Source organism: Mus caroli, unplaced genomic scaffold (genome assembly GCF_978045245.1).
Source record: "Mus caroli unplaced genomic scaffold, Mus_caroli_1 scaffold_1, whole genome shotgun sequence".
NCBI lineage: Eukaryota > Metazoa > Chordata > Mammalia > Rodentia > Muridae > Mus > Mus caroli.
Window position 1 is genome coordinate 169,451,088 of NW_028227256.1, and position 20,177 is coordinate 169,471,264.

The following is a 20,177-nucleotide window of genomic DNA, read 5'->3' on the forward strand; positions in this document are numbered from 1 at the left end:
ATTTAGAAACAGTGCTACTTTATTAAAATACTGAGTTTATGTCACATGTATATTTGTCTCCCTACCATTTCCACATCTGACCACCACTATTACTATGTCCTATCATAACATTCCATACATACTTAAAACCAAGTAAAGGGTGGAGTTCAATCCTTGAAAACTAGACAGGCATTTTAGACAACACATTCTCGGCAACTGAACCTGGACAACATTTATCAAACACAGTAGGGAAAGTTCTCACTTTGCATTATAAAAAGGACAGCCAGATATCAACTATTACAGAAATGAAGACAGAATATTTCAAACTGTTTAAACCCCTTTCTTAAAGAGACTTCCTCCACTGCCAGAGATCTTGAATAGCCCCCTGGTCAGTCATCCGGAAACAATTCTTCACATAATTAATGAACTTGGCTTTCACTTTGGGAAGAGAACCGCCTTTTTCTAGACTTGCTTGCATTTGTGCCTTACTGTCTTCTACAGAACTAGGTCCTTTTGGTGTTTTAGGAGTCTTTTCCTGTTTTTTTGAAGGACTCTTGACCCTTTGATCTTGGTGTTGACGGTTTTAAGTCTTTTCCATTTTGGTTTGATTTTTGTGCATTTTTGACTGGGGTATCTCGTACAGATTTCTTCACTGGGACCTTTTCTTCAGTTTCCTCTTCATCAAAATCATCATCTTCATCATCCTCATCATTGTCCTCCTCATCTTCATCAAGTTTTACTTTTTTCTGTGGAACCTTGTTACCACCTCCAGGAGCAGATCGCTTTCCAGGCATGCCTAAGAATTTTTCGTCCTCCTCATCTTCATCTTCAGACTCTGCATCTTCCTCTACAGCTACTAGATGCTGTCCACTAATGTGCACAGGCCCTGAACCACACTTCAACCCTAAGACCACAGGTGGTGTAATTTTGAAGCCCCCGAGGGAAACTGTTGGCTGTACAGACATTTTCAAAGTTGCCAGTGTGACTTTAATTGGACTGCCTTCATAGTTCATTGCTTCTGCCTCTACGATGTGTAACTCATCTTTTGCCCCTGCTCCTAAACTGACCGTTCTTAATGACAACTGGTGCTCATTTTCATCACCATCCACTTTAAAGTGATAGTCTTTGTCAGCCTTTAGTTCACAGCTGAAAAGGTAGTTCTGAGGCCTAAGAGGACTCATGTCCATTTCCATCGAGTCTTCCATGAGGTGGAGGCGTGCACTTCAGTGTGGGAGAAGCCGGATGGAAAACAACTGCCTCCTGTTCCACAGAACAGACGCGCAGGACGGAATCACGCCAAGGAAGGTAGCTTGTATTTTATAAAGATTCTGGTTGGTACCTGTGTGCAGAGGGATTTGAATGGACCAATACTAGAGATAGAAGAAGGCTAGCTAAAGAATATTTAGAACAGTGGCTAGACAAGAGCTTTGTCATAAAACCAACCAGCATCTGCCCCATGCCCAGATGATTCACTCAAGGCAAGTGGGGTAGTTCTAGCCCCTTGGTCAGAGATTGGTTCAAGAGTGTGCATGTGTTGGGGTGAATTATGGTCTTTTCAATTTTAAGTGGAAACCCTAGCTTACTGTCTCAGAATGTGATTATATTTAGATAAAGGTTTTTTTAAAAAAATAAGGTGAATAAAATTAGGTAACTAAGATGAGTCTTGATCCAGTCTTCCTGAAATGTATGTGTGTGTAAATAAACTTTTCATATATTCTATGTTGTTTATTTGTTTATTCTATGTGTGTGTATGTACATACATGGGTGTATGGATTTGAGTATTCATGGATCATGGCATGCCTGGGGAAGTCAGAGGACAACTCTTGTGAGTCAGAACTCTGTCTCTAACATAAGGATCATGGGAATTGAACTCAGTTTGTCAAGCTTGGTGGCAAGTGTCTTTATATGCTAAGCTATCTTTCTGGCTTTTGGCTGGTATGTTATATAAAAGAGGAAATTTGAGCACAAGAGGACATATTGGGAATGGACTCACACAGAGAAGAGACCGTGAGGAAACACAGTGGGAAGGTGGCTCCTTAGAAGCTAGGCAGAGAGGTCTTAGAGTGAGGAAGGCTTGCTGGCACATTTATCTTGGATTCCAGTTCTTCAGAACTGTAGAAAAGTAAATCCACAGGGTTTACGCAGCCTAGTGTGACAGTTCCTTGGGAAGCACCATTGCAGGAGTGCAGTCTGTGCCTCATTTCTGGCTGATGGGGAAAGGCATGCTGGAGGTCTCTGGGTTAAGAGCCACAAGAAGAAATGAGTCATTCTCCATTGTCTTACAGTAATGTCTGTAACAGCATCTGGGATAAGATGAAGTCAAGGTAGAGACCAAATGAGCCCATGGACTCAAAGATGTGGAGAAGCTGCTACATCAAGTAAGCCTGACGCCTTCTCTCTTTCTAGAATTATTATTTCATCAGGTGGTACTTTTGCTTTTCTTTTCTTTTGTCTAAGCCAGTTCGAGATAAAATTTCTATTAGACAAAACTAGATTCAAGAACAGTGGGGTATGGATGATGTGGTATGGAGAACAGATGCAAAAGGACATGGGAGGTAGAATCTGTGGGACACAGAGACTCACTGGCTGCTATTGGTTATCAAAGGTGATATCCTTCTGTACTGGCTGGTTTTGCGGGTCAACTTGACACAAGCTGGAGTTATCACAGAGAAAGGACCTCCCCAGAAGAAATGCCTCCATGAGATCCAGCTGTAAGGCATTTTCTCAATTAATGATCAAGGGTGCGAGGGCCCATTGTGGGTGATGCCATCCCTGGGCTGGTGGTTCTGGGTTCTATAAGCAAGCAAGCTGAACAAGGCAGCAGAAGCAAGCCAATAAGTAACATCCCTCCATGGCTTCTGCATCAGCTCCTGTCTCCAGGTTTCTGCCCTGTATGAGTTCCAGTCTTGGCTTCGTTTGGTGATGAACAGCACTGTGGATGTGTAAGTTGGATAAACCCTTTCCTCACCAACTTGCTTCTTGGTCAGAGTGTTTTGTGCAGGAATACAAACCCTTCAAATAGTCTAGATTTTCAGAGACTCTTAGTTCTAATTAGTTGGAGGCTGTTCTAGGCTTGTATAATGTATAATAATACTAAATATGACAAATATCACAAAATATATCTAGGTAGGAATCAAAAAAGTACTAAAAGAAGTCTATTTTTTTCATGTGCATATACTTTTTCTTTTCTTTTCTTTTGTTTTCTTTTGTTTTCCTTTCTTTCTTTCTTTCTTTCTTTCTTTCTTTCTTTCTTTCTTTCTTTCTTTCTTTCTTTCTTTCTTTCTTTCTTTCTTTCTTTCTTTCTTTCTTTCTTTCTTTCTTTCTTGACAAGGTCGCATGTATCCCAGACTGCCCTCAAACTTCCTATGAAGTGGAGGTGATATTGAACCTCTTCATCTACCCTTATCTTTCTTTCACTCAGCAGACTTGTGTCTGAGGGAGTACAAGTTAATTTTCTGGGGCTGGCAAAAACCTCTTTGGGACCAGCTAAAGGGTGAGGGAACACACAGGTGTGCTTGCCCTCTCTCTCTCTCTCTCTCTCTCTCTCTCTCTCTCTCTCTCTCTCTCTCATACACATACACACTTTGGTGGCTGAAGTGAGGTTCCACAAACTCTAACAACTTTATTTCTTCTCTCACAGCTTTATACATCTCAGCAATATCTTTCATTCCAATGGCTCCATACTCCTCCTCAGTTTACCTGACCTGTTGAAGTTGGCTTTGACAGCCTACCCTGACTCAAACTCACATATGGTTACAATCCATTTTTTTAAAAATAAATAATTAACATGAGTAAAAAAATATTTTCTCATATACCTTTACATGATTAAATGTTTTATGTAATATAGGTAAAAGACAAATAATTCCCAAGTACCCATATACAAACATATCTAAGAAACTTATTATAGATTAACAATGTATAAGGCAGCAAGATATTTTTTCTCATCCAGTTTCTCTTACTGGCAGGTTACAATTTGCAGTTATAATTAGGGATCAATCATCTTATTATTTATCATAAAAAGCAAACTTATAAAAATATTAAGGGAGTTATAAATCTAAACTTTTATACATACAAAACAATTACACATTTCTATTTTAAACCTCAGAATACACATCCACTCACCAAAAATGTTTAAAAAAAATCATATCAGGAAGCTGAGGGCAAGAATGGGTACAAGAAATTACCCATCACCTTGATCACCAGCCCAGGAAGGCATGTCAGCTAGTACTAATTGGGCTTCCATTGCTCTTGTTCCTTCAAAAAAAGTCCCTTGGTCAGTTGTCAAGAGTGTCCCTTTCTGAACTTTAAATTGTTCTCCAAGATTTTCTATGTCAAGGCCACTGACAAAATAATCTTGCCCTAACTTGATTAACAATCCTAATTTCTCTTCTTTCTTTCTTTCTTTCTTTCTTTCTTTCTTTCTTTCTTTCTTTCTTTCTTTCTTTCTTTCTTTCTTTCTTTTCTTTTGTTTTTTCTTCTTCTTCTTCTTCTTTTTTTTTTTTCCTGAGACATGGTTTCTCTGTGTAATCCAGGCTGTCCTGGAACTCACTCTGTAGACTGGGCTGGCCTTGAACTCAGAGATCCACCTGCCTCTGCCTCCCTGGTACTGGGATTAAAGGCATGCACCACCACTGACCGGCTTTAACAATCTACATTTCTAAATTCTTTCTAAGGGTGGTGGCTGAATCATTAATCTGCTCCAGCAGCAATGCTTAAAGATCGATCACTAATACTGTAAGAGCCAATGACCTCTTGCCTATTGAGGGGCTGGAAACCCCCTTAGCGTTTTCATACAACTCCTACATTAAAAGGACATGGTGACTGCTAGGGGTATAAACAAAGCAAAACTCCACAAGAGCGTGGCAGTCCTCAGGACAAGTAGTCCTCCGGGCTCTGGCTCTCCGAGGCACACCCATTGTGATTGTGCTAATAGGTAGGCTGAAACCCTGAGTTCTAAAGCTGTTTTGTTGTTCCTCTGGCACAATTCCAGGCACAGGGTACCTGAGACCTAGTCTCAAAAGCCACCACCATCACCACCACAATCACCACTACCACCACCACCATTACCACCACCATCACTACCATCACTACCACCACCACCATCACTACCACCACCATCACCACCACAACCATCACTACCACCACTACCACCACCACCACCATCACCACCACCACCATCACTACCACCACTACCACCACCACCATCACTACCACCACCATCACCACCACCACTATCACTACTACCACCACCACCACCATCACTACCATCACTTATACCACCACCATCTCTACCATAACCATCACCATCACTACCACCACCATCACCACCACTACCACCACCACCATCACCACCACCATCACTACCATCCCTACCACCACCACCATCAGCACCACCATCACTACCACCACTACCACCACCACCATCACCACCACCATCACTACCATCACTACCACCACCACCATCACTACCACCACCATCACCACCAAAACCATCACTACCATCACCACCATCACCACCACCATCACTACCATCACTACCACCACCACCATCACTACCACCACCATCACCACCAAAACCATCACTACCACCACCACCATCACCACCACCATCACTACCATCACTACCACCACCACCATCACTACCACCACCACCATCACCACCACAACCATCACTACCACCACTACCACCACCACCATCACTACCACCACCACCATCACTACCACCACCACTACCATCACCACCACCACTATCACTACTACCACCACCACCATCATCACTACCATCACTTATACCACCACCATCTCTACCATAACCAGCACCATCACTACCACCACCACCACCACCACGATCACTTCCACAACCATCACCAACACCACCATCACTACCACCACCATCACTACCACCATCACGACCACCACCACCAATAGCACTGGCAAAAATTTCCTTTTCCTGTGAATGATTATGGTAGATGTTAGGATTTTTTTTAAAAAGAAATATATAATTTACAGGTAAAATACAAGCTGAAAACCAGTACCCAACATCACCTCTTAGAATATGGAACAATGTGGGTAGACCATACTGAATATTTGTCTTTTGGGGCCCACTAATCTCAGAATTACCCTGCAATAATATGTTGTAACTACACATGGCATCTTGCCAGGAGGAAAGCTTGTGCCTCACTGGATTTTCCCCATAAAAGGACCAAAATCTCACACATGCAGGAGCCTCAGCAGAGAAAGGTTCCTGTCATTACTCAGCTAGCATCTCTCAGCTCCTGCCTGGTGCAGAGGGAAGGTGATTGCTGTGTGTGGAATATGGGGGTGGGGGTAGGGGTGCGAGAGAATTTTGGCTCAAGTCACAGGTAAAGCCAGAAGGTGCTGAGTTAAAAACCAGGAAGGGGCCTTTAAGTACTTGAAGCTAGTTAGGAACTGAGACAGGAATAATGGGAAAAGAAGGTCAGAATAGAAAGTGACTTTCATCTTGCTTTTCTCTAGACCACCATGACCCAACTGGGCTTCCTGCTGTTTATCATGGTTGCCACCAGAGGGTACAGTGCAGGTGAGTTTTGCCTCAGGTACCCACTTTTCTTTCTTTCTTTCTTTTTCTTTCTTTCTTTCTTTCTTTCTTTCTTTCTTTCTTTCTTTCTTTCTTTCTTTCTTTCTTTCTTTCTTTCTTTCTTTCTTTCTTTCTTTCTTTCTTTCTTTCTTCTTTCTTCCCTTCTTCCTTTCTTTCTTCCTTCCTTCCTTCCTTTCTTTTCATTTTTTTTTATTTATTTATTATATGTAAGTACACTGTAGCTGTCTTCAGACACTCCAGAAGAGGGCATCAGATCTCCTTATGGATGGTTGTGAGCCACCATGTGGTTGCTGGGATTTGAACTCAGGACCTTCAGAAGAGCAGTTGGGTGCTCTTACCCGTTGAGCCATCTCACCAGCCCCCAGGTACCCACTTTTCAAGTCACCTCTAGCTTTAGAGGCAAACCACACTAGACTGGACTGCTCCCAGGATCTGGGTCTCTGAGGCCCAGAAATCATGCTTCCTCACAATAGGATTTCTTTGTGTAGCCCTGGATGTTCTAGAACTCACTCTGTGGACAGGATTGGCTTTAAACTCAGAGATATGCCTAACTCAGCCTCCTGTGTGCTGCTGGACTTAAAGACATCGCAGACCAGCTGATCATTTTTTTTTAAATTAAAAACGATTGTATTAAATTTCCACTCATTTTATCATCCTTTTCAGCCATTCCCAACTACGCCAAACCCCTACTCTTAGCAAAGTATGCCTCTTTTCCTTAATTGTGGATATATACTCTATATTCCTGAACATATAAATATAACCATCCCCATTGAGATGATGCCTTTGAGATGTAGGCTGGGTGTTTAATGCCTCTGGAAGAAACCGTCCTAAGGCAGTGAGATTCTGAGACCAGTGAGTCCTGGTCCAGACTCTGTGCCTGTCTGTGGCTCATGGGAAACGTCCACAAAACTGTGTCCTGTCCCTGTCACTCAGCAAGCTTAGCAAGAACAGTGTCCGGTCCCAATCACTCCTCAAGCTTAGGATTGTGGCTTTAGGGCTTCAGTGACAAAATCATGGTCTGGTTTGTGCCCAGACAATATTTTCTTCAGTCCTACTCTCTACAAGAACTCAACAGTATTTTTAAAGTGTATAATTCCTTTTCACTGCTTTTTTTTTTTTTTTGTATTTTTCAGGAAAAAGGCAAGTCCTCAAATGCTGTCTTACTTATCTTCACAGGATAGTCTTGTGAAGTCTCTCTCAGCTTGACATTAGGCACCAGGGAATACAGTGACTACAGTCCAGAAGGACTTGACTTTGAACATGGAGCTTTACCCCAGAGTACTTCTGACCCCAAAGTCTGTTTCTGCCCTTCTAGGACTTTGCAGAGTCCAGGCTATTTTGGAAAGCTCCTCCTTCTATGGTCTCTTGGTCAAGTCTCTGCACTGCTGACCTCAGTACCCATGCTTCAGGCTCATTAGGCATTTCTTCTACCTGCAAGCTGGACTTCACTTTATTCAGGACATTGAACACAGTGCTCCCCTCAGGACTTTGGACTCAGTGCTCCCCCTGCTGTCAAATCTCTTGTATTTCTTCCTTGTGGATTCTCAGAGTGAAGCTTTCAGGTGTCATGGAATGAGATTAGGATGAATGACAAGGGCAGCCTGGGTGTCACATAACAGTGAACCTCTGCATCTTCCCTAGCTGAAGAGAACCTGGACACCAACAGATGGGGCAATTCTTTCTTTTCCTCTCTGCCCAGAAGCTGCAAGGAAATCAAGCAGGAGGACAGTAAGGCACAAGGTGAGTGAGGAAGCATTTAAGAGCACACTGTAATCCTAGCACTTGGGAGCTGATGGCAAAGGATTGTAAGCTCTAAGCCAGCCTGAGGAAACCCTAACTCAAAAGTGCAAATAAAACCCAGTTGGGAAATCAGCCTTTTGTCCCCTGGAACAGTTATTTTTTGACTATCTATCTACCTACCTACCTACCTACCTACCTACCTACCTATCTATCTATATCTGTCAATCAATCATGTATACAGTGTTCTGCACCTATGCTCGCACGAAGAAGAGGGCACCAGATCCCATTGCAGATGGTTGTGAGCCACCATGTGGTTGTAGGAATTGATCTCAGGCCCTCTGGAAGAACAGCAAGTGCTGTTCTTTATCTTGGAAACATCTGTCCAGCCTTTATCATTATTTTTTGCTTTATTTTTTTAATATAGAAAATGTGCTAACATATACAGAGTGGATAAAAATTGCTGATTAACCATTTTAAAGGGTTTCAGAAGTAAGATTACCGTTCACAATGTTATGGATCACCACTGTCCATCTCCAGAACATTAAATAGTAACTCTGTAGGCACCAAGCAATGCCTTCCTGTAGTCCCTGGGAACTTCTGTTCTGTTTCCTCCATCTATGAATCTGTACATTCTTGTTACCTCATATGAGTAATCTGCCTTATTTCAGTAGTATGCTTCAAGGCTCATACATGTTGTAGAATAGTTTCTTTTTAAAAGATTGTATTATTATGATTAGATAGAGGTACCTGTCTGTGGGCAGGAAGGTGTACATGTGTGTGCAGGTACACACAGTCCTGAAGAGGTCATCCAGTCTTCCGGAGCTGGAGGAACAGGCACTTGTACACTGACTACTGAGTGTCAATGCCAGGAAGCTAACTCAAGTCCTCTGATAGAGCAGTGCTTGCTCTTAACCGCTGACCATTTCTCCAATCCACTTCACTCTTCTTGATCTATTGGATATACAGGAATGGACACAGTACTTACTGCACATAATGTACAGCACAGTAAATTTCTTCTTCTTCTTCTTCTCCTTCTCCTTCTCCTTCTCCTTCTCCTTCTCCTTCTCCTTCTTCTTCTTCTTCTTCTTCTTCTTCTTCTTCTTCTTCTTCTTCTTCTTCTTCTTCTTCTTCTTCTTCTTCTTCTTCTTCTTCTTCTTCTTCTTCTTCTTCTTCTTCTTCTTCTTCTTCTTCTTCTTCTTCTTTTCTTCTTTCTTCTCTTCTTCTTCTTCTTCTTCTTCTTCTTCTTCTTCTTCTTCTTCTTCTTCTTCTTCTTCTTCTTCTTCTTCTTCTTCTTCTTCTTCTTCTTCTTCTTCTTCTTCTTCTTCTCCTTCTCCTTCTCCTTCTCCTTCTCCTTCTCCTTCTCCTTCTCCTTCTCCTTCTCCTTCTCCTTCTCCTTCTCCTTCTCCTTCTCCTTCTCCTTCTCCTTCTCCTTCTCCTTCTCCTTCTCCTTCTCCTTCTCCTTCTCCTTCTCCTTCTCCTTCTCCTTCTCCTTCTCCTTCTTCTTCTTCTTCTTCTTCTTCTTCTTCTTCTTCTTCTTCTTCTTCTTCTTTTCTTCTTCTTCTTCTTCTTCTTCTTCTTCTTCTTCTTCTTCTTCTTCTTCTTCTTCTTCTTCTTCTTCTTCTTCTTCTTCTTTTCTTCTTCTTCTTCTTCTTCTTCTTCTTCTTCTTCTTCTTCTTCTTCTTCTTCTTCTTCTTTTCTTCTTCTTCTTCTTCTTCTTCTTCTTCTTCTTCTTCTTCTTTTCTTCTTCTTCTTCTTCTTCTTCTTTTCTTCTTCTTCTTCTTCTTCTTCTTCTTCTTCTTCTTCTTCTTCTTCTTCTTCTTCTTCTTCTTCTTCTTCTTCTTCTTCTTCTTCTTTTCTTCTTCTTCTTCTTCTTCTTCTTCTTCTTCTTCTTCTTCTTCTTCTTCTTCTTCTTCTTCTTCTTCTTCTTCTTCTTCTTCTTCTATTTAAATAAAAAGAAATCCTTGGGTTGTTTCTGCCTTTCAGGTCTTGTGACCAGAGCTGTAAGGAACATGAATGTATGTAACTGAGGCCCTGTTCCCAGTTCTTTGTACATACCAAGTGGAGTTGCTAAGCCCTTTGATAATACTATGTTTAACTTTAGGAGAAACATCACTGTGAGTTTGAGTAACTCTGTGTTCTGCCTCAGTCAAGAAACATGGCTTAGTGAACTCAGGTGGATCCCAGTATCCCCAGAAACACATGTGGTAGGACACTTGGGGGATAAGGCATTAGCCAAGTTTGTAGATCCTTGAGCCATCTGGCTTCTGGGGCTGAGATGGTAACTGAGCCTGCACAGAGGAGGACTGTGGACCGGTTCTCTCCACAGATGGCCTCTATTTCCTGCGCACGGAGAATGGTGTCATCTACCAGACCTTCTGTGACATGACCACTGCAGGTGGTGGCTGGACCCTGGTGGCTAGTGTGCACGAGAACAACATGCGTGGGAAGTGCACTGTGGGCGATCGCTGGTCCAGTCAGCAAGGCAACAGAGATGATTACCCAGAGGGGGATGGCAACTGGGCCAACTACAACACCTTTGGGTCTGCAGAGGGTGCCACAAGTGATGACTACAAGGTTGGTCCCCTCTCTGGTCCATGCTGGGAAAGTGTGAGGATGTGAGTGTGGCTCAAGCATGCCAGGGAAAGGGCTGGAAGGGCATAGGTATGAAGGAGTGAAAAATACTGATCCTGAATCCCAAACTCACCCATCTAGGCTCAAAGGTAAGTAGGTGGTGGCAGTGGGACCATTATGCTTGGAAATGGGGGTATCTGAGCATGGCTGGAGCCCAGAGAGGTCAGCTCTGCTGAGCACTGTGCATATGGGTCTTTTGCTCAGTGAACTCTCCTGCTCTGGTCAGACTCAGTGTTGGTTGCTTTCCAGAACCCTGGCTACTTTGACATCCAGGCAGAGAACCTGGGCATCTGGCATGTGCCCAACAATAGTCCCCTGCACAACTGGAGGAAAAGCTCCCTGCTGAGGTACCGCACCTTCACTGGCTTCCTGCAGCACTTGGGCCATAATCTGTTTGGCCTCTACCAGGTACTCAAAACTACTGGCTGAGGCTTCTTCTCATGGGTGTGGAGAGAGGCAGGTGTTTGAGGTTGGGCAGGAATCATCACCCCACAGGCTTGTGACCCATATTTCCCTAACTCTAAAGAATAATGATGGTTCTCTTAGGCCATTTGAGCCAAGGAAGGGAAGGGGAAGGGATATGTAGAAAGCAGAGGAGGGGAGGGGGACGGGGGGCGATCGGGAGGGGAAGGGGGAGAGGGAGAGAGGGAGACAGGGAGAGAGGGAGGGGAAGGGGTAGAGGGAGAAGTGGAGGTGGAGAGGGAGAGGGAGAGACATAGGAAGGGAATCTTTCTTGTCTGACAGCTTTGGAAACAGTCTCAGTTACTGGTCCAGTGCAATGCTTCTCCAGGCAGGACAGCAATCATGGAAGTTCCAATGCTGTAGTCCTTACCCAGTACCTTCTTTTCTTCTTTGTAGAAGTATCCGGTGAAATATGGAGAAGGAAAGTGTTGGACTGACAATGGCCCAGCAGTACCTGTGGTCTATGACTTTGGTGATGCTCAGAAGACAGCCTCTTATTACTCCCCCTCTGGACAGAGTGAGTCTATTAATGCTCCTCTGAACTCTCTGCAGGACATGGATGATCAATTCCGTTATGATTAGTAGCAGTCCTTTACCAACCACTGCAGCCTGCTCTTCTTGTGTGAATGTTTGTGTTTTGTTTCACTTCATTTGCATGATTACCCTTGAGCTCTGAACTATAACTAACCCAGTTTACAGACCAGGAGACTGGAGCACTGAAGGTTCAGGAACTTGGCTGAGAGCACAGGGGATAAGCAGGAGAGTTGGCTTTTGCACTGGGGAACCTTAGCTCTAGAATCGACTTCTAGCAATCCTTATACCATCCACTGCTTTCTCAGGGATAGGCCAGGTCCACGTTCGTGCTGCAAAACAGCAGCAACAACAGCAGCAACAAAAACAACAACAAAAGAAGGAGAACAACAGAAACAAAATAGAGTTAGATTTCTGTTGTGAGGGGTGACTATTGTGTTGTTTGATATAAGTGCAAAGATGGCACTTACCCCTCATAGAGGTTGAGCCTATGCTGTGTAATTTCAAGCTCTTATTACTAATGGTTGGCATATAATAGTTTAAAATGAGCAGAGTCAATATACTGGCTAGCTGCTGTGACTGTCCCTCGGAGGTCAGTGCTCTCTTCCTTTGTTTATCTTCATAGAAGCCTTCAGCAGTTTGGGGTCTTTTGAATACTAACTCCTGGGCTCTGGGGCTTGAAAAAGGCCCCTCCTGGCTACATTTGTTTGTGGGATGCTTCAGCCATGGGTCACGGAGGTGTCACATTCCACTAGTCAGTCAATCATTCTATCTTTCTCTTTTATTCTCTCTTTCTTCCTCTTTATCTCTTTCTTTCTTTCTCCCTTTCTTTTTCCCCTTCCCTTCCTTCCTTCTTTAATTCTTTCTCTCTTTCTTCCCCTCTTCCCGCCCTCACTCCCTCCTTGCCTTCTTCTCTCTCTCTCCCTCCCTCCCCCTGTCTCTTCCTCCTTTCTTTCTTTCTTTTCAGTTTTTGAAACAGGGTTTTTATGTGTAGGTTTGGTTATTCTAGAACTCATTCTGTAGACCAGGCTGGCCTTGAACTCTGAGATCAGCCTGCCTCTGCCTTCCAAGTGCTGGGACGAAAAGTATGCACCACCATGTAGCTGCCACCAGTGTTTCAAATGTGTTGATCTAGAACCTGTGCCTTGCACTTATAATCTCAATATTGACCTTAAGAGAACTATTCCTGTACCCTTCCTTGAGTGCTTTTTTTCCTTTTGTTTTCAGATGAATTCACAGCAGGATATGTTCAGTTCAGAGTGTTCAATAATGAGAGAGCAGCCAGTGCCTTGTGTGCTGGCGTGAGGGTCACTGGATGTAATACTGAACATGTGAGTCTTTTAAAAATACTATTTATTTTATTATTTTAAATTATGTATATACCTGTGTGTTTGTGTGAATGTATATGCATGTGTGTGCATGTACCCTTGGAATCCAGAAGAAGGTGTCATATTTCCTGGAAATGGAGTTATATGTGCTTGTGACATGCCTGACATAGGTGCTTGGGAACAGAACTGAGATCCTCTGCAAAAGCAGAAAGTGGTCTGAATTGTTGAGCCATTTCTCATGAGTCTTATTAGAGAAAAAAGGAGTCTGTGAGTAAGACTGAGTTTTTCAGTGTGTGTTGAGCATGGCAGATTGTCATAATAGTGTGAGCATGTATGTGACCTCAGGGATCAGAACTTCTGTCTAGAAACAAATATCCAATCTTGTAAAAGGCCGAAGTCAACATTACAAATTTCTAATCCACTGCTGCTGTTTGGTTAGATTTTATGATAAACACCTGCTACATAGACTTAGGATGACACTGTGTATAGGAAGACCTGTAGAAGCCTTTGGGGTCTTAAGGACAATATAGACATTGTCAATGCCTCTGGGGTTAGAGAGATAACAGGTGTTGCTCTCCACCCAGGGTTTAGCTTTAGCTTTCACAGGGAAATGTATCCTTTCCAGGGCTTGTACAGATACTCGTTGTATTGAGAGGTTACTAGGAGAGGTTAGACATCTGGTAGACCTCACTCACACAGGAGCTTTCTCTGGTTAGAGATCAGCATATATACTGATTGTGAGGTCAGGTACACTTAGTTCCACTGCAGCTATCTGATATTTCCCTAAGCCTTGGATCATTAGACTCTTGCTAGCTATTTATTTACTTATTTATTTATTTATTTTTCTAGTTTGTGGCAGAAAAGCAGAATGAGGAGAAAATCTTTGGGTAGTCAACTGTAGGAATTACCAAGAATACCAGGTTCTCTTGGAACCTAGACCTCCTCAAAGTAACAGCCTGAGAAAAGGACCTCAGGTACAGACAGGTGGCTCTGTTTCATGGTTTCATGGTTATCAAAGAAATCATTCTCCAGAAAGGATGTGGAAGCTTTTCAGACAAGGAGGTCCCTGTAATGGAGGGTGATGAGTACGGAGATAAGAAAGGGAAGGTCTCTGGGAAATCCTAGATGCTATTCTCCTTTAAGTCATGTCAAAGATTAGGAAATATAGTACTCACAGGCGTTAGTGTATATTCAGCATAGCTTGCTTTGAGCATCTAGACTGTAACAGTATAGGAGATATGAAACACTATGTACCTTGCTAGCACTTCAACATTCATACAAGTGTATAATTGTTTTTTGACATGTTTGAAGTGTAATAAGAATAAAAATTAAGGTGTTTGGGTGTGGCTTAGTAATAAAACATTTGCCTAATGTGCAGAAGGTCCTAGGTTTTGGGTTTTAGTGACATAAAACAAAATAAAGCAAAAAAAAAAAAAAAGGAAAACAAAAAATTCTAGGGCTTACAATGAGCACTGGAAATGGGAGAGTACTCTGCCTGCAGGAGAGAATTTTTGGTTTTGAGACAGGTCTCATATATCTCAGGTTAGTCCTCAACTCGCTGTGTATTAAAGGCATGTGACAACACACCCAGTCCATAGGAATGGTAGTTTTTGAGTTGAGTTTTGGGAGAGTGATAGAATCTTTTTCATTTTTTTAATATATTTTTTTTCTTACATATTTTCCTCAATTACACTTCCAATGCTATCCCAAAAGTCCCCCATACCCTCCCTGCCACTTCCCTATCCACCAATTCCCATTTTTTGGCCCTGGCGTTCCCCTGTACTGGGGCATATAAGTTTGCAAGTCTAATGGGCCTCTCTTTCCAGTGATGGCCTACTAGGCCATCTTTTGATACATATGCAGCTAGAGTCAAGAGCTCCGGGGTACTGGTTAGTTCATAATGTTGTTGCACCTACAGGGTTGCAGATCTCTTTAGCTCCTTAGATACTTTCTCTAGCTCCTCCATTGGGGGCCCTGTGATCCATCCAATAGCTGACTGTGAGCATCCACTTATGTGTTTGCTAGGCCCCGGCCTAGTCTCACAAGAGACAGCTATATCAGGGTCCTTTCAGCAAACGCTTGCTAGTGTATGCAATGGTGTCATCATTTGGAGGCTAATTATGGGATAGATCCCTGGATATGGCAGTCTCTAGATGGTCCGTCCTTTGGTCTCAGCTCCAAACTTTGTCTCTGTAACTCCTTCCATGGGTGATTGTTTCCAATTCTAAGAAGGGGCAAAGTGTCCACACTTTGGTCTTCGTTCTTCTTGAGTTTCATGTGTTTTGAAAATTGTCGCTTATATCTCGCTATACTAAGTTTCTGGGCTAATATCCACTTATCAGTGAGTACATATCATTTGAGTTCTTTTGTGATTGTGTTACCTCAGTCAGGATGATGCCCTCCAGTTCCAACTATTTGCCTAGGAATTTCATAAATTCATTCTTTTCAATAGCTGAGTAGTACTCCATTGTGTAAATGTACCACATTTTTTTGTATCCATTCATCTGTTGAGGGGCATCTGGGTTCTTTCCAGCTTCTGCTATTATAAATAAGGCTGCTATGAACATAGTGGAGCATGTGTCCTTCTTACCGGTTGGGACATCTTCTGGATATATGTCCAGGAGAGGTATTGTGGGATCCTCCGGTAGTACTATGTCCAAATTTCTGAGGAACCGCCAGACTGATTTCCAGAATGGTTGTACAAGCTTGTAATCCCACCAACAATGGAGGAATGTTCCTCTTTCTCCACATCCTCCCCAACATCTGCTGTCACCTGAATTTTTGATCTTAGCCATTCTGACTGGTGTGAGATGGAATCTCAGGGTTGTTTTGATTTGCATTTCCCTGATGATTAAGGATGTTGAACATTTTTTTCAGGTGCTTCTCAGCCATTCGGTATTCCTCAGGTGAGAGTTCTTTGTTTAGCTCTGAGCCCCATTTTTTAATGGGGTTATTTGATTTTCTGGAGTCCGCCCTCTTGAGTTCTTTATATATATTGGATATTAGTCCCCTATCTGATTTAAGATAGGTAAAGATCCTTTCCCAATCTGTTGGTGGACTTTTTGTCTTGTTGATGGTGTCTTTTGCCTTGCAGAAGCTTTGCAGTTTCATGAGGTCGCACTTGTCAATCCTCGATTTTACAGCACAAGCCATTGCTGTTCTATTCAGGAATTTTTCCTCTGTGTCCATACCTTCGAGGCTTTTCCCCACTTTCTCCTTTATAAGTTTCAGTGTCTCTGGTTTTATGTGAAGTTCCTTCATGCACTTAGATTTGACCTTAGTACAAGGAGATAGTAATGGATCGATTTGTATTCTTCTACATGATAACAACCAGTTGTGCCAGCACCATTTGTTTAAAATGCTGTCTTTCTTCCACTGAATGGTTTTAGCTCCCTTGTCGAAGATCAAGTGACTGTAGGTGTGTGGGTTCATTTCTGGGTCTTCAATTCTATTCCATTGGTCTACTTGTCTGTCACTATACCAGTAACATGCAGTTTTTATCACAATTTCTCTGTAGTATAGCTTTAGGTCAGGCATGGTGATTCCACCAGAGGTACTTTTATCCTTGAGAAGAGTTTTTGCTATCCTAGGTTTTTTGTTATTCCAGATGAATTTGCATATTGCTCTTTCTACTTCGTTGAATAATTGGGTTGGAATTTTGATGGGGATTGCATTGAATCTGTAGAAAGCTTTTGGCAAGATAGCCATTTTTACAATGTTGTTCCTACCAATCCATGAGCATGGGAGATCTTTCCATCTTCTGAGATCTTCTTTAATTTCTTTCTTCAGAGACTTGAAGTTCTTATCATACAAATCTTTCACTTCCTTAGTTAGAGTCACGCCAAGGTATTTTATATTATTTACGACTATTGAGAAGGTGTTGTTTCCCTAATTTCTTTCTCAGCCTGTTTATTCTTTGTGTAGAGAAAGGCCATTGACTTGTTTGAGTTAATTTTATATCCAGCTACTTCACCGAAGCTGTTTATCAGGCTTAGGAGTTCTCTGGTGGAACTTTTAGGGTCACTTATATATACTATCATATCATCTGCAAAAAGTGATATTTTGACTTCTTCCTCTCCAATTTGTGAAAGTCTGGAGACCCACGTTCACATCTCTAGTATCCATATGTCAGCAGCACATTGTAATTCCAGTGTTCCCTAGAGAGGCATGAGTAACAGAGACAGGAGCCTCTCCATAAGCTGGTAGGTCAGCTTCACACAGTGGTGATGAGAACCAGCTCATGTAATGTGGAAAGGCAAGGCCCAAAATCTGAAGACTGCCCTCTAACGTCTGCGTTCACATAGGTACATTTGTGTCACATGGGTGTGTGTGAACCCCAACTCACTTCCTTTCCTGTGACCTATATCTAAGCAGACCCCAACTGCCACAGCTCCACCACCTCCCAGTAGTCAATTCAAAGTCATGAACACACCTATGACTAACCAATTGATGTTGTAGGCAGGGTCTCCATATTCAATCCTGTCCCCTACCTCTGAATATTACTTTCCCTAAGGACCCTGTCATCAGGACACCCACTTTTGGGAAAGAACTTCATATCCCAGTCATCTCACTCTCTTACCTGTCCTGGCTTCTCCGTGTTTTCCAGCACTGCATCGGTGGAGGAGGATTCTTCCCAGAAGGTAACCCCGTGCAGTGTGGAGACTTTGGGTCATTTGATTGGAATGGATATGGAACTCACGTTTGGTACAGCAATAGCCGGGAGATAACTGAAGCAGCTGTACTTCTGTTCTATCGCTGATAACTCTCGTGATTGGCCCTGACTTCTCCAATCTGTGGGATCCAAGGCATGAGAAACACTGACATAGTAACTACAATGCTAATGAGCAGTAAAGCAGAATAAATCATGTTCCTTGCAAACTTGGTGTGTTTATGATTTCTTTCTGTGCATGAGTGGGAGATTTCAAGAGTTTCTGGTCCCCAAGATGGTTGTTCTTGGGACATGAGGGCTGGGAATCCTGATACAACAATACTCTTTTACGTAGCCTTTCAAACTTCCTGAAGGGTTCAGGGAGGGGAGGGGGGCATTTTACTCCCACACTTTTTCATCTTGTTTTTAAAGATTAAAATAAAATTTATTTATTTATTCTGTGTATGAAAGAATTATGTGCTGGGTAGTGGTGGCTGCTCATGCCTTTAATTCCAGTACTTGGAGTTAAATATCAGACACACTGAGAAACCCTTACCTATTCCCATCCCCAGACACAAGGACAAGGCCTTTAAAAAAGGTCCTTAGCTTCCAGATCTTGAATGGAGAAATTTATAATTCAGGAAGCTATCTATTGAATATCTCCAAGGGCTTTACACAGCACTTATCAATTGCATTCTCTCTTGTCCCATTTATATTTATCTCCTAACTTTTCTTTTAAATTTTTATATCCCAAGCATAAGAAGAGCTTTGATTTACACAGTGTAGCCTGAGCATTTATATGTGCCATCCTTGCATTTATTTTGAACAGTACAAGAATCAACCCTCATAAGAGAAATAAAACTCCATTTTTTCCTGTTTTTTCTGTCCTGTGCACACAAACATGGCCTGATCCTAAGACACCTGATTGATATTGAGATGCTAAGAGTAGATTCTAGAGCCAAGCTTCCCCAGTGCAAATGCCAACTCTCCTGCTTATCCCCTGTGCTCTCAGCCAAGTTCCTGAACCTTCAGTGCTCCATTCTCCTGGTCTGTAAACTGGGTTAGTTATACTTCAGAGCAAGGGTAATCATGAGAATGAATTGAAACAAAACACAAACATTCACACAAGAAGAGCAGGCTGCAATGGTTGGTAAATGACTGCTACTTATCATAACTGAATTGATCACCCATGTCCTGCAGAGATTTCAGAGGAGCATTAATAGACTCACTCTGGCCAGAGGGGGAGTAATAAGAGGCTGTCTTCTGAGCATCACCAAAATCCTAAACCACAGGTAATGCTGGACCATTGTCAGTCCAACACTTTCCTCCTCCGTATTTCACCGGCTACTTCTACAAGGAACAAAAGAAGTTACTGGGTGAGGACTACAGCACTGGCATTCCCATGATCGCTGCTCTGCATGGAGGAGCACAGTATTGGCCCAGTAACTAAACTGTTTCCAAACCAGTCAGAGAAGATAGAATGCTTTCCTATGTTAATGCCTTTCTTGGTTCAAAATTCCTAAGGGAACCAACTTTTGTTGCAGGACATTTGATCACACTATGAAACCCATTATTGTGTTCTTTACTGGAAAAATTGCCTCTAGTTGTGCTGTGGTTCAGCCTTAGCAAACGCCGTTAATCCCTCTGGCTGGAATGCAGACACACCTTTAGTGTACACCTTTATTCCCAAACAATGAAGGTAGACTTCTTTTGTAGAAGAACCCAGGTATAAAGTGATGTCTGACTAAGTGGCAGACAAAGTGATGAGTCAGAGAAAGATTTTACAGAATAGGGTACACCCATCTTTCAGGAGAGCAGGGAAGAGAGAGGCATCTTAGAGAGAGAAAGAGAAAATGGAGGGAGTTTTACTGGGACAGTTGTACAGAGACAGGGTGAAGAGAGATAACAGGCTAGACAGAGATGAGGACAGAACAAGCCAGAGAATAAGAAGGACCTGGAAGATTAGAACATGTTGGAAAAGTTAGTATGAGGCCAAGCAGAATTCAGAAGAAGCTGAGAGAAGCCAGATTGAATCAGGCAGTATGGAAGGGAGTTTTGAGCCAGAACAGCTCAGTTGAATCAGCTGGCCAGAGATCAGAAAGAACCAGGAAAGGGTGAGCCTATTCAGCAGTCTGTCTCAGAGGCTGAAAACATCCTAGGCCTAGATAAGATTGTACGGAGGCTAGAAGCTTCCAGAACTAGGCCTAGGATAGCAGATGGAGGCAGCAAAGTAGATGACAGTTACTTGAGGCAAATAAAAGTTACTTTTATGTTCATTACA

General features: G+C 42.5%; 1 protein-coding gene and 1 pseudogene across 2 annotated transcripts; one reads left to right on the top strand and one right to left on the bottom strand.

Moving 5' to 3' along the window:
* Positions 1 to 236: 236 nt before the first annotated feature.
* LOC110287896 (nucleophosmin pseudogene) lies at positions 237 to 1,262 on the bottom strand (annotated as a pseudogene).
* Positions 1,263 to 6,474: 5,212 nt separating this feature from the next.
* LOC110287895 (intelectin-1a) lies at positions 6,475 to 18,007 on the top strand. 2 transcript variants are annotated; one of them, XM_085835134.1, is made up of 7 exons: positions 6,475 to 6,538; positions 8,198 to 8,296; positions 10,623 to 10,870; positions 11,177 to 11,335; positions 11,786 to 11,906; positions 13,148 to 13,251; positions 17,855 to 18,007. In XM_085835134.1, the coding sequence occupies exons 1-7, from the start codon at positions 6,481 to 6,483 to the stop codon at positions 18,005 to 18,007; spliced, it is 942 nt and encodes a 313-aa protein (XP_085691260.1). In that variant the 5' UTR covers positions 6,475 to 6,480. The 2 variants fall into 2 exon arrangements, with proteins under 2 accessions (XP_085691260.1, XP_085691263.1); XM_085835137.1 differs by having other exon boundaries at positions 6,481 to 6,538; positions 8,204 to 8,296.
* Positions 18,008 to 20,177: the final 2,170 nt, after the last annotated feature.

Coding starts and splice junctions, on each gene's coding strand:
- LOC110287895 (XM_085835134.1), top strand. CDS start 6,481: ATGACCCAACTGGGCTTCCTGCTGTTTATCATGGTTGCCACCAGAGGG. Junction 6,539..8,197: donor CACCAGAGGGTACAGTGCAG/GTGAGTTTTGCC, acceptor CATCTTCCCTAG/CTGAAGAGAACCTGGACACC. Junction 13,252..17,854: donor CTGGATGTAATACTGAACAT/GTGAGTCTTTTA, acceptor CGTGTTTTCCAG/CACTGCATCGGTGGAGGAGG.